General features: G+C 41.5%; 2 protein-coding genes across 2 annotated transcripts; both read left to right on the top strand.

Annotated features, from left to right (window-relative positions):
* Window positions 1-7,917: 7,917 nt before the first annotated feature.
* Window positions 7,918-10,632, top strand: LOC100890721. Its single transcript, XM_003729171.3, has one exon. It carries the CDS (start codon window positions 7,918-7,920, stop codon window positions 10,630-10,632), a length of 2,715 nt encoding a protein of 904 aa, XP_003729219.3.
* Window positions 10,633-11,380: 748 nt separating this feature from the next.
* On the top strand, window positions 11,381-13,465 carry LOC100890809. Its single transcript, XM_030983870.1, has one exon. It carries the CDS (start codon window positions 11,381-11,383, stop codon window positions 13,463-13,465), a length of 2,085 nt encoding a protein of 694 aa, XP_030839730.1.
* The last annotated feature ends 998 nt before the right edge of the window (window positions 13,466-14,463 follow it).

The raw sequence follows: 14,463 nt of genomic DNA, 5'->3' as shown, positions 1-14,463 counted from the left end.
GTTGAAATTAGCCTTTTCGATTTGTTTGTGCTCATTTTTACATAATATCGTCATTTTTCCTGTTACTTATAGGACATTTTAGTGATAAAACGTATATTTTTTCCTTTGACTTGATTTTTGGAGGTCAGGATTTTTTTATGTCATCTTCTTTCATAATCGTGTGCATTTTGACACCAAGATCATCTATATACCTTATTTTGTTGCAGAGATACAATGTAAAGTGTTTTAGTGCAAGGTCAATGACCTTTGACCCTCAGAAAGGAAATTTACCCCTCCCCCTGTGCTCTTGTAATAAATATTAACCCCCATACCCCCATATCTGCCAAAATAAGTTGAAATTAGCCTTTTTGATTTGTTTCTGCTCATTTGGATATGATATGGTAATTTTACTGTTATAAATATGACATTTTAGAGATAAAATAGTTTTTTGAACCTTTGACCTCATTTTCGGAGGTCAAGATTTTATTTTAAGGGTCAGTAGTTATTCTATGTCATCTTCTTTTGTAATTCTGTGCATTTTGACACCAAGATCATCTATATACCATGTTTTGTTGCTGAAATACAATTTTAAGTGATTTAGGCAGAGGTCATTGACCTTTGACCTCTAATAAAAAATTCTCCGCAACCCCCATAACTCCTCCCTTTTTTTGGGTAGTTGTCCATACCCATACCTAGCCAAATCAGTTGAAATTAGCTTCTTTTAAATTTTTTCACAGATGAACCTTTAGTTAGGGATTCTACATAATCATATAAACTTTAAATACGAGAGAGCGTAGCGAGCCACACTTGGGTGAAATTAAAGAAAAGTTCCTCTTAATCCTTTTAAATTAGGAGCACTTTTTACAGGGAAAGGAAAAGGGGGCACATATCCAAAGGGGAAAATGACACTTATTTGAAATGAAAAAGAGCACATGTCAAAGTAAAAAGGGGAATTACCAGAGGTGAAAATGGGGCACTCCTCGCACTTAATAAGGGGCACTCACCAGAGATGAAAATAGGCACTTATGACAACGGAAAAAGTGCAATTTCAGAAGAAAAATGGCACTAATCAGAGATGAAAAGGGGCACTTATTACAGAGTTAAAGGGGGCACCTCTCAAATTTTAATAAGGGCATGCACTCATCGGAGATGAAAAGGGGCACGTATAAGAAAGAACCAAATCTCACGCACATATTATGCAAAAGAGGTGAGTAATTACGTCCTGCAGGACACAACACAAATCCCAGGTTGGTTTCCGGAAGCTGGAGAAGAATCCTTTTCGCATAGTATACTGATTTTAATTTTTAATGATTTACGCATCTATGCAATCTGTCCATATAGTGTAACAGTAACAACCCATCTGTGACACTAATAAACGATGTGCATGAGACTAATTTTATTCGGTATAATTTACATATAATAAATATTATGGGCAGATTGAAAAAGAAAAATTTAGACTGACAGGTCGTCGACAGCTTTGACGGCATTTTAAGGCATTGCCCATGCGTCACGTCGTCTCAGTCGGCGATCGAGAATGCGTCAACCTTGATTTTCCTAAATCTAGTACGGTACTAGTATGCCGCGTGCGCATAAAATATACAGTTCCTCAGGTAGACAAAGGAACATCGATCCCTTCCCTGCTATTATGTAAATATGTGTCGAACAGGTGTCACATGCATATTCACCTGTTCTACACATGTTTACATAATAGCAGTGAAGGGATGTTCTTTTGTCCGTCATGTTTATAGTGTTACTTCATGCATGCATGTTTATCGTCGAGTGCAATCGAAGATTTCTAATTGTAGTCAACATGGGCAGTTTAGTACGTTGACACGCATGATCAGTCGGCGTTCGTCGTATTCTCGTCCACTCAATCTAAAAGTCCCTAATGTCAATTGGAGGTCGGTCGGTGTTAAATCAGCTGATTATTAGGGAAAGAGCGTCTCCCGTGAAGTTTGATGTCGCGTTTGCAGTCGACCAACTTTTTGTCGGATTTGGGATGTTTCTTGGTGGCTATTCGAGTGGTAAGGATTTACCAAAAACGCATATGAGCCATTAAAATATTTGTTTAATACAGGTGTAGACCAGTGCTGGTAATGCGATTGCATTGTGAAAGAAACGTTGTGGAATCGATCAGAAAAGGTTGATCATCTAGCATATAAGTATTGGTGTGTTCGGCAAGGTTCTGGAATCATCAAAATGATCAGAAATTTGGCCCAGTCTTGGTTACAAGCACTGTTCACAGAAAGATGTATATGGGACTACAATATATCTATCCAGTCCAGATAGATATAATAATTTACCAAATAGTAGGCGGTTTCCCAGCAAATTCTTTATCATCATGTATTAGTAAAAACATATTCTTTCACATGATTGGTAATAAGAACTTCCATTTCCTTTTTTGAGAGAGAGGCGTTTCCAAAACTGGTCTTTACAATGATTTTTTAGTTTGTTTTCATGTTGTTTCCAGAAAAAAGAAAATCAGTTTTACAACCTTTATAAAAGCGAAAAGAATGGTTCGATAAGAATAATTTCAACACTTCACCCTTGATTTTTATCGTTGATTTGGAATGCAATCACAAAAATATGATTTTGAACTGATTTGCTCTAACTGCTTACAAAAAAAATATAATGTTATTAGGTTTAATGATAGACAGAACAAAGACTGTACAATTCAGTAGGTTTGGGGTACAGTTCCCTACCGGTTATTTAGAGATGGTTTGCATTTAAGGATTTAATGGATATGAAGACAACGCCTATAAGCGGGAGGCGTTATTTTTTTCTGCGGCACAGATTGGGTTAGGTGCGTGTTGAGCCTATGGGAAAGTTTAGGGTTATGGTTAGGGTTAGGGTTAAATCAAGACCCCTTTTTAAAAAAAGCCCCAATCTGTGCCGCAGAAAAAAATGAGGCTGGTGGGAGACATGTACCAGATATCAAACGCAGGAAGATTCCCGGTGAATAACAAAATTACGTTGCTGAAGAAAAAGGTCGTCTGCGCCTTTAGCACGGACTCGTAGAAATCCAGGTATTTATCCAAAGTCATGAGAGAGAAATTATTGACAGTCCAGAAAGAGTGTCTGGCGTGTACATTATGATGATACTCTCCCCCGTAAGCCGAGTCAGAGGACGGCACCGTATTTTGACAAGCCCAGAATAATTCAGGACGGAATTCGAAGTATGTGGTGGTGTCCTTAGCTCTATCTACAGCAGAGCGACATTGACTCGCCCCTATCTCCCGGCGCGGTGAAATTAGAGCGCTGGGGTCAAACGTCGAGTTCGCTCGCTGAAAAAAATAAATATTAATGGAGCTGTCAGTCTGTCTTGTTTTTAGACGTTGATGGGGCTAGACTTACAACAACGAGTTGAGTTGATATTTATCAAATGCATTTCTTATTGAAGAATAACACTATACCTTTTCATAATTATTATTTGAGTTTAAAAGTTTTAAACCAAAATTTTACCTCTGTTCGGAATTATTTTCATTTGCAAAACGGTCAAGATAACATTGTCCACCCATTATTGCAGCTAAAGACCTGTTTTTGAAACGCCCCCTCTCAAAAAATGAGATGGAAGCTCTTATTACTAATCGTGTGAAAGAATATGTTTTGACTAATATGTGATGATACAAATTTTGCTGGGAAACTGCCTACTAATCGATATATTTGGTAAATTATTATATCCATCGGACTGGATAGATAGGGTAGTCCCATATACATCTTTTGGTGTTCAGTGCTTGTAACTTTACAAAGACTGGGCCAAATGTCTTATCATTTTGATGATTCCAGAACCTTGCAGTATACACCGATACTTGTATGCTAGATGATCGACCTTTTCTGATCGATTCCACGTTTCTTTCACAATGCAATTGCATGACCAGAACCTTTAAGCACAGACAGGCGCGGTTGAGCATTTTCTAAAATGGACTGGGGGGGGGGGCACCAGAAAAATAGGGCACTTTCTGGAATATAAGGGCCACCTACAGAGAGAAACATCAACAGATAAATCTACCATAATTATTGAGACATTGGTATATGCCCCCTACATTTTCATGACTGTGATTACATTATCAGGGATGATTGATATTTGTGTCTCTCTTGAAATGGTCCATCATAAAGGGATCCAGTAACTTTGTCTCAGATTCTGAAACAAAATCCTGGATTTAATTCTTGCTGCAATGATCACCTGTCTGATTATCAAGATATGTATAATGTCGGTTGGCGCTGGCGAATATTTTTGTCATACGAATTGACACTTTTCATCCGCTGTGACCACTTTGAGAGAGATTACAACCAAAAACTTGTATTTTCTCGAAGTTTCACCAGCAATCATTACTTATCATTGTTAATTGTCATTATCAACCTTACTATAGAGTGGTGAAGTGTGACGTCATCAAACATTGATTTTTAGAATTTCTCAATTTTGCTTTCATATTCCGAAAGAGCATCAAAAATAATGTCGAAATGTCGAAAATCAATTTAATGTGTTATGCATTGGCTGAGATATGACTATCTGAATTAATTGCGGAAATTCTAAAAAATATTTTTTATGTTGTCACAGCTTCGGAGTTCGGTACTCTATAATATCAGCAAAAGAAAAAAAAAGTTCCATTATAGCAAAACTATGAATCGAGCTCTTGACTCTGGTGTTCACGCGCAGCGCTCTTGCCGATCACGCCACACCGAATTTATGAGGTCAAAGGAAATGACCATGTGCGCATGCGCAGGTATAGATAGTTCATAGGAACAATAGCCCCCGGGCGCGTCATTTTTTTTTCTGCAGCACAGATTGGGACTTTCTTTTAAAAAGAGGTCTTGATTTTAACCCTAACCCTAACCTTTCCCATAGGCTCAACACGCACCTAACCCCAATCTATGCCGCAGAAAAAAAATAACGCCCCCCTGACCCCCGGTCTCAGGTTTATCGGGTTAAATTTGTAGACATTGGCGTTAATGTATTTGTCGGTAATTGGTGGCTAGTTTAATCGGTAATCGGTGGTCTATACACTGCCCCCTCCCCCCATTGGAAAAGGTCTAGCGACGCCCCTGACTATAGTACGTGCAAAAAAGTTTAAAATACAGTCTAGGCTTTCCGCAATCGGTTTCATTGGAAATAATCAAGAAATTCCCCTCACTAGCGTGTGAAAATATATAGAACTTCTATTTTCGTATTGTTGTACTTTCGTTCGCAACTTCGTAGGCACATGTTGATCCAACTCATTGGAAATGTAATCTGTAAGCAGTGAGTTTCATGTTCTTCCTTTTTTTTTTATTTGTTTATTTATTTATTTCTCTCTCTCTAAAAGCACATTTTTTTTTTGTCCCAAAATTTGAAAGTTTGGCCGATCGATATTTTGTTTCGTTGGGGGGGGGGGGGGACCCCAACCCCCAGTGCGTACGCGCCTGGACATCAAGATATGTAGAACTATGATCGACAAACATGATATTGTCTTGAAATCATGCTGCTATTACTACTACAACTACAAGTAAGAGGAAAATGAAGAAGAAGGAGAGGAGAAGAATCATTTAAGTGATGTTAGTGATTACATTCTAAGTGATAGAGGCATACACATACACAGGAGCGGCGATCTCTTTTCATGACCAGGGGGGGGGGGGGGGGGTACAAAATGCGAGAGACCAGTGGCGTAATGAGCAAAAACTTTCTTTGGGGGGGGGGAGGGGGCAGAAGGGAAGAAAGCAAATCCGCATTACCAACACTTTTTATGTTTACATGCATGCCCGCGAAACGTCTTCCAAAGTGGGGAGGGGGCTATATAATTAATGGAAGGGTAGAGCGTAGCGAGAAATGCGAATCCCCCCCCCCCCCCTTGGCAAAAAGCTAGATCCGCCCTTGTTAGTGTCCTGCTAGTTATGTATCATAATATGCTCATCTGATCGTAATTAAATGCCTAAAATCCCTGAGCTTCAGGGGGCTCCGCCCTCTCGACCCAACCAGGGGCCCTAGGGCGGGCCCCTGAATGCTTATCTGACCGTTAAAAAATGATAAAACGCCAGAGCTTCTGAGGGCTCCGCTCCGTGGACCCCACACCAATAAGTGTCCTGCTAGTGTCACAAATAAGCTATCAAAATAGCCTCATCTGACCGTAATTAAACGCCTAAAATCCATGAGCTTCCGGGGGCTCCGCCTCCTCGAACCCACCAATGGCTCTAAGGCGGGCCCCTAAATGCACATCTGACCGTATTTTATTGCCTAAACCCCTGAGCTTCCGGGGGCTCGGCACCCTGGACCCCACGCCAATTAGTGACCTGCCAGTGTCATGTATAATGTATCAAAATATGCCCATCTGACCGTAATTAAATGCCCATACCCCCTAAGCTTCCAGGGGCTCCGCCCCTTGACCCCGGCCAATTTACGCTACACTCTACCTGATCGTAAATACTTACCCCACCCACTTATTAGCGTGGCCTGCATGTAAGAGTGGGGTGATGCGGATTTTTTTTGTTTTTGTCCCCCCCCCCCCTCCAAATAAAAAAAAAGTTTTTGCTCATGACGCCACTGCTGGTCACCGTTACGTACCAAAATTTGGCTCGCATAATTTCAAATTTGGGCCCCTCCCCCTAAGAAATCCTGGAACCGCGCATGATAAGGACAGATATCGTTTATAATCAAGAAACCAATTTAACATGTGAATATTTGTTTGACTTTTTAGATAAAAACCGTAAAAGGTCTACTGTTGGTGTTATTTATAGAAAGCCGGAATCAAATCATGAAATATTCCTTGAATTTTACAATGTTATTAACAAATTAAGTAATGAACATAGGCATATTGATATAATTGGGGATTTTAATATTGTCTTATTGAAGGATGATGATACTGTTAATGAATTTCTTCGACTAAACTCTGTACTCGGTATATTCCAGATTATAAAAACCCAAACTCGTATTACACCAAGCAGTGCTACACGTTTGACTCAGGTAGTCCATGTTTGAGATAGCATATAGCTCTCATTTATTTCTTCAAATATGTATAATTAAACCAATAAATAAACTTATTAGAATGTCATGCATTATTTCATGTTTGTTTGTTTGTTTTTATTTACCGAAACCCTTACATACAAGTTTTAAAAACATACATATAAATTACATGTCAAATGATAAGAAATAAGTCAATGAAGTATGAACCACACCTTATCTTCAAGTATGATTCAGTTGATTACCCTTTTTTCTATTGATATGCTCCAAATATCTTCATGCCCAACAAAGTTTGTAAAAAAATATTTGTTTAAATACAAAAAAGTTGCAAAAGCCTTAACGCTTCCGATACCTAATATGCTCCAAATACTTTTATGAAAAAGGAAAAGAAATGGTTTGTTAAAAAATATTTTGCTAATAATGTAAACAGAAGCCAAATCCTGAACTCGCTTTTAGACCTCACTATAAAAGATATAATAATGTAAGACGCTTCCAATACAGCATGTTCAGACCGGGATTGCTTTCGGTCTGCATCTCACGACCACTATTAGGAGGAGAACGATGACGTCGATGAAAGCTAATAGTTTAAACGTTGCGGTGTAGGAGGAGAAGTGATCCGCAGTCATCCCTGAAAAAACAAAGAGAGCATTTTGAATACTTCATGTTGATCTGAATACATACATAAATCCGTTAAATTACAGTCATTCGATCAGTCACTAGTTTGTTCTTATTTAATTCATTGTGTTAGCTCATTAAATCCACAGTGGAGTCCCCATCTTCTTTAGGAAGATCCATAATTCAATCCAATCTATTTAAATATAAATAGACACTAATGTACATCATTTTTATAACCCATCTTCTTTAGGAAGATCCATAATTCAATCCAATCTATTTAAATATAAATAGACACTAATGTAAATCATTTTTATAACCCCAATTTTATTTTTGTCTGCGCACAGCTCTCTTTCAAGAAGTGAATCTTCCATCACTAGCTAGAGACCGTCATCATGTCTGAAGGAGAAGAAGCGAGCAAAAGGGATAGAAAACCCACAGAGAAGGGTATCAAGCACCAAGCTGATGTCGCATCGAAGTCATGGAAAGTCGCTATTCGACTTTGGTGTAGAATGGCAAATAAGCATCGACAGCTTATTGTAGAAGACGACATCAAAGCAGAGGTGATCAAGGAATCCCGCAACAACGTACAGGAAGCTATGGACAAAGCCATTGTTGTACAACAAGAGCTCGCTGATTTAGCACCTTCAGCAAGTCTCGAAGATGATGGTGAAGACAGGCTTGATGAGATGGAAGAGGAGCATTCATCCCTCATGAGAGAGACCATGCGAATCATTATCCAGTTAAAAGGCGGAACTCACGCTTCAAAGTCTGGTTCCGGCTCACCAAAACCAGGAGTTCGAGACTGGGTCAACGAACAAGCACCCGTCTCTCCCATGGAGCCTGCAGTTCAGAAAGATGATGAAGTTATTCATCAACCAGCAGAAAAGTCCAGCAACGAAGATGTTCTCGCCAACAGTTTAAAGGAGCTGCTCTGCTTGAATAGACTACCTCTTCCGGAGCCCGGACATTTCTCAGGCAATCCGCTTGAGTATACATCATGGAAGAGAAGCTACGACGCCTTAATCGAGCATCGAGGAATTCCCATCGAAGAAAGGTTCTACTTTCTTTTAAAGTATCTCAGTGGTGAGCCGAAATCCCTGGTTCAAGGTTATTCCATGATTGGAGATGCTGCAGGATACAACGAGGCAAAGAAGGTATTGGAGCAGAGATACGGAGATCCATTTGTGGTATCCAATGCCTATCGAGATAAGCTAGACTCCTGGCCAAGAGTGGGTTCGAGAGATGCATCTGGTCTGAGGAGACTTGGAGACTTTTTGAAGCAGTGTGACACAGCTTCAAAGTATGTTCATCACTTAAGTCATCTTGATGATGAAAGAGAAAACCGGAAGCTACTGATGAAACTCCCAGATTGGTTGGTCGTGAAATGGAGCAGAAAGGTTGTGCAGTGGAGGCGAGAGTGGGGGACATTCCCACCCTTCTCTATTTTCACCGAGTTCATTGAAGAAGAAGCTGTAGTTGCTAATGACCCTGTAACCTCGCTTCAATCCCTGCAGACCTCGAATGAAAGGAAGAAATCAGCTACTTCCAGCTTTATGCAGACGGAAACTCATCAGAATCAGAGAGATGGCTCTGCTGAGAGAGGGATTCTAACATGCATCTTCTGCAAAGGTCGACATCACCTCACTGAATGTTCTCCCTTCAATTCAGAGACGATGCAGAAGAAAAGAAAGGTTGTGAGGGACAATGGACTCTGTTTCGGCTGCCTTAAGAAGGGACATATATCAAAGAAATGTAACAAGAGAAATACATGCTCTTCTTGCAGAGGGAAACATCCTACTGTTCTACATGATGATGAGTGGAAGGAAAGACGACAGGATGCTGCAAGCAGAGAAAGGGGTAAAAAGAGAACCTTGGAATCAAAATCCTATGCATCAAATTCTGATTCCAGTCATTCTACAAAGTCATCAATGATAGTTCCGGTGTGGCTGTCTCATGAGTCCTGCCACAAGGATAGATTAGTATATGCTCTGCTGGACACACAATCAGACACATCCTTTATTCTCACGAATACTAAAGAGGCGATGGGAATCAAAGGAGTAGGGGTAAACCTGCTACTCTCTACCATGACCAGGGCGAATGAGAGAATTGCAAGTGAAAAGGTGACTGGTCTTCGGGTGAAAGCATTCAACGACCCCAAGAAGATCATCAGCCTCCCTCCTACCTTCGCGAGAGACATCATGCCAGCAGATCGAAATCACATCCCTACTCCTGACTGTGCCAAGGCTCTTGCTCCACGTGCTGTTATCCACTCTCCTGATGATAGAGGTCCATACGCAATCCAGACGGATCTAGGATGGAGCATTGTTGGCACAGTAAAGGCAGGGTATGCGGACAGTCACAACGATCCCTTTGGTGTGAGCCATCGCACAATAGTACGAGTTGTGCCTGATGAGGTGCAGCTGAAAGGACAGCGATCGGAAGTGATTTTTATTCATTCAGCTAACATGAAGGAAGAGATAGCCCCTCTTCATGTTGTTCGACTTCTAGAGGCTGACTTCACTCCAGATAGGAAACAGAAACCCTATTCCCAGAATGACATGAAGTTCATTAGGCTAATGAAGAAGGAGGTCCACATTACAGAGAGTGGACATTATGAGATGCCGCTGCCGTTTAAGGAGGAGGAGATGCCTACACTGCCTAACAACAGATTCGTGGCCGTTAAACGTCTGGACCATCTCAAGAGGAAGTTTGAAAATGATGCTACCTATTATGATCGGTACCTACAGCAAATGAACAACCTTCTTCACAAGAAGTATGCAGAGAGGGTATCTGAACCGGGTGAATCAGGCAATCGATGGTACATTCCCCACCACGGAGTGCAGCAACCAAAGAAACTCAGAATGGTGTTCGACTGCAGCTCACAATTTAAGGGGGAATGTTTGAACTCTCATCTTCTGACGGGTCCTGATTTGACCAATGCACTAGCTGGAGTACTTTGCAGGTTTAGGAAAGAGAAAGTGGCCTTCATGTGTGACATAAAGGAAATGTCCATCAGTTTCATGTCAACAAGGAACATCGTGACTGCTTACGCTTCCTCTGGTGGCCAAATGGAGACTACCACCAAGAGCCTGTTGACTATCGTATGAATGTGCATCTGTTCGGAGCTGCTTCATCCCCCGGATGTGCCAACTTTGGTTTGAAACAGATAGCAACAGACATGGCAGATGTGATCGGTCAAGATGCAGCCAAGTTCATACAGCAAGACTTTTATGTTGATGATGGGCTGAAAGCTGTAGCAACAGAAGAAGAGGCTATCAAACTACTCGCAAAAACCAAGAAAATGTGCGAACATGGAGGGCTACATGTCCATAAAATCGTCTCTAACTCCAGGAAAGTACTTGAATCAGTTCCAGCAGAAGACAGAGCCAAGGAAGTTAAAGAATTGAATCTTCTACACGATAATCTTCCCATCGAGAAAGCACTCGGGGTCCAATGGTGTGTAGAATCTGACACGTTTCGCTTTAGGATGACCTTCCAAGATAAGCCACTGACCAGGAGAGGCGTTCTATCGACTGTTATGTCAGTGTACGACCCCCTTGGACTGTTAGCCCACTCCTGTTACCTGGGAAGCTAATACTTCAGGAACTGTGTAGAAGCTCTGCTGCATGGGACGATCCCCTCTCAGACGTGCTGCAAGCCAGATGGGATAGGTGGAAAACTGACATTCTTCAACTGGAAAGAATCTCCATCAACAGATGTTACAAGCCACAAGGCTTCGGGGAGATTAAGAATGTGGAGATACACCATTTCTGTGATGCAAGCAACCTTGGTTACGGCCACTGTTCTAACCTGAGATTGACAAATGAGAATGGGAAAGTACATTGTACGCTCGTGATGGGTAAATCCAGAGTTGCTCCGATCAAGATAGTCACAGTGCCAAGGTTGGAACTCGCCGCAGCTGTCTTATCAGTGAGAATGAGCTCATTTCTTCGAACGGAATTAGGTCTCAAATTTGACAGAGAGGTCTTTTGGACTGACAGCCGAGTGGTTTTGGGGTACATCAAGAACGAGTCAAGATGCTTTCATGTATTTGTCGCAAATAGAGTACGCCAGATCAGAGACGAATCATCACCCTTGCAGTGGAGGCATATCGGCACTAAGGTTAATCCAGCTGACGGAGCATCAAGAGGTCTTATGGTTGATCAAGTCGAATCATCAAAGTGGCTTGCAGGTCCAGACTTCCTTTGGGAAAAGGAAATTCCAGATGAGGGAAAGGAGGAAGATGTAGATCTTTCTAAAGATCCTGAAGTGAAAAGTCAAACCCATGCCTCTGTGCAGAAAGTAGACGAGCTCGAATTGGAACGTTTTGATCATCTCTCCAGTTGGTATCGAGCAAAGAGAGCTGTGGCAAACTGTCTACGTCTCAGATCATACTTACAGAGACGTTACTATGAAAGACGGGACAAGAGAGAAAAGAAAGATGGTGTCAAGAATGTTGTGATGGAACCTCTATCTGCCGAACTACTCCTGCAAGCTGAAAAGGAGATCATAAAGTTGACTCAAAGGAGGACCTTTGATGTCATGAAAGCAGTAGAGGGTGACAAATGGCACAATGAAAGAGAAAGAAGACGTCACTGTAAGACCACCAGTCGTCTGCATCATCTTGACCCCTTCATAGACAATGATGGCATCCTAAGAGTAGGAGGACGTTTGAGGGGGTCGGACCTCTCATTTGAAAGCAAACATCCTGCCATCCTACCTCAGACCCATTTGACCAAGTTGATCGTGTCCCATTGTCATACTGATGTTGCTCATGGAGGAAGGGGCATGACTATCAACCATCTCAGAGCAAAGGGATTTTGGATCTTGGGTTGCAGCAACTTCGTCTCAAAATTCATCTCTCAGTGTGTGATCTGTCGCAGACTTCGACATTCTCTACAAGTGCAGAAAATGGCCAACTTGCCAGAGGACCGTCTTACCCCGGCCCCACCATTTACGTATGCTGGAGTTGATTGCTTTGGGCCGTGGATAATCAAAGAAGGACGGAAAGAACTGAAGCGTTATGGACTACTGTTCACCTGTATGGCATCCAGAGGTGTACACATTGAAGTTCTGAACTCTCTCACCACGGACGCATTTATCAACGCTCTTAGACGTTTCATCTCTGTGAGAGGCCCTGTGAGACAACTACGATGTGACAGGGGAACAAACTTTGTTGGTGCTGAGGCAGAGTTTAGACGATGTGCTGAATCCAGTAAGGATCGAGTGAAGGACTTTCTTCTGAGGGAGGGGTGCGACTTCATTGCCTTCAAATTCAATGTACCTGCTTCAAGCCACATGGGTGGAGTGTGGGAGAGACAAATTCGTTCAATACGTCAAGTCCTAGATGCTCTGCTTCATCAGGCGGGTCAGCAACTAGATGACGAGTCCTTGAGGACCTTGATGTGCGAAGCAGCAGCCATTGTAAACAGTCGCCCGCTGACCACCGATTTTCTGAACGAACCAACTCATCCAACTCCACTAACGCCTAATCATCTGTTGACTCAAAAATCGAGGGTCATTCTTCCACCTCCTGGGAGTTTCTCTCGAGAGGACGTCTACGCGAGGAAGCGTTGGCGACGAGTGCAACATTTGGCGAATGAATTCTGGTGTCGCTGGAGGAAGGAGTTCCTCAGTCAGTTGCAGTCGCGGCAGAAGTGGACCAAGCCCCGTCGCAACATGAAAGTTGGAGACGTAGTGATCATCAAGGACGTTAACGCCCCACGAAATACATGGCCTCTTGGAAGAATCGTTGAGGTATACGAATCCAAAGATGACTATATTCGTAAAGTTAGAATTGCGGTAGGGGATAGGAATCTAGATCATAAGGGAAAACGAAATAACCAAGTGAGTTACCTCGATCGCCCTATCCACAAGCTAGTTCTTCTTGTTCCGAACGTAGACCAGGAAGAATTCCCGGCCAAGGAGCCACAGGACTGAAGACTGATACTTTTATTTACGAACTATAACTTAAATGATCAAACTGCAGACATTTGCCTTTAATTTGAACTCTAATTCACCGAGAATTTAATTCAGTGAATGTGCAAAGTACAGACTCAAGTCAAGAATACTGATATCTAATTGATGTATATTTATGTTTTTTCTAGTGTCCGATCGAGATTACGGATGACTGTTTGAAGAATATGAAGTATAATCTAAGATTCGGCATTTAAATGCTTCTTTTTGATTATATGTACTTACCGTAATTCCATTTTGTGGACAGTGTATTATAACATGAGTACTTTGTTCGTACTTGTGTGATTTTGAATTTAAGCGACGCGACAGATATAATGCTATGCAAGTTTTAAGCTTTACAATTGTATTCTGATGCTTTAGATTTAGCCGAGGCTGTCGACCATTTTGTTTATTTGTAATGGCGTTTTTAGGGTAAATTAATTCTTAATTTAAAGGAGCCATGTTGTGACAGTTGCACTTAATTAAGTTATCACCCAAGTCATTTGTTTTTGTATTATTGATGCATGACATGAACACACATATATTTGTAATAGCACTTCCTCAGGCAAGGTGCCTAGTATAGCGCCACCTATTGATAACCACTTGATATCAAACACTCAGAAGGCTACATTAACATGGTTGTGCTGAGGTCCAAGAATCCCCTTTTTGACAGAGCATCAAGGAGATTTCAGTCTTAAGATTTGTCATTATGTCAGGCAAAGAGTTTTCACTGTGGCTGCAGCGAGGTCGATTTCAAATAAATAGTCAAAACAAAGGCTTCTACGGGAATTTACTGGAACGAAAATGACTCCAATTAAAGCTACAAATTCCCGTAGAAGCCTTTGTTTTGACTATTTATTTGAAATCGACCTCGCTGCAGCCACAGATATATAGCACATGTTTCCCGCCAATGGGCGTGGCTTTGATATCCATGGCAGCCAGCAACGCAAACGAGCTTTTAGTAACCGGTAGGGAACCGTACC

Source organism: Strongylocentrotus purpuratus, unplaced genomic scaffold, assembly GCF_000002235.5.
Source record: "Strongylocentrotus purpuratus isolate Spur 01 unplaced genomic scaffold, Spur_5.0 spur5_scaffold_13, whole genome shotgun sequence".
Lineage (NCBI taxonomy): Eukaryota > Metazoa > Echinodermata > Echinoidea > Camarodonta > Strongylocentrotidae > Strongylocentrotus > Strongylocentrotus purpuratus.
This window is presented reverse-complemented; position numbering and strand designations above follow the sequence as displayed.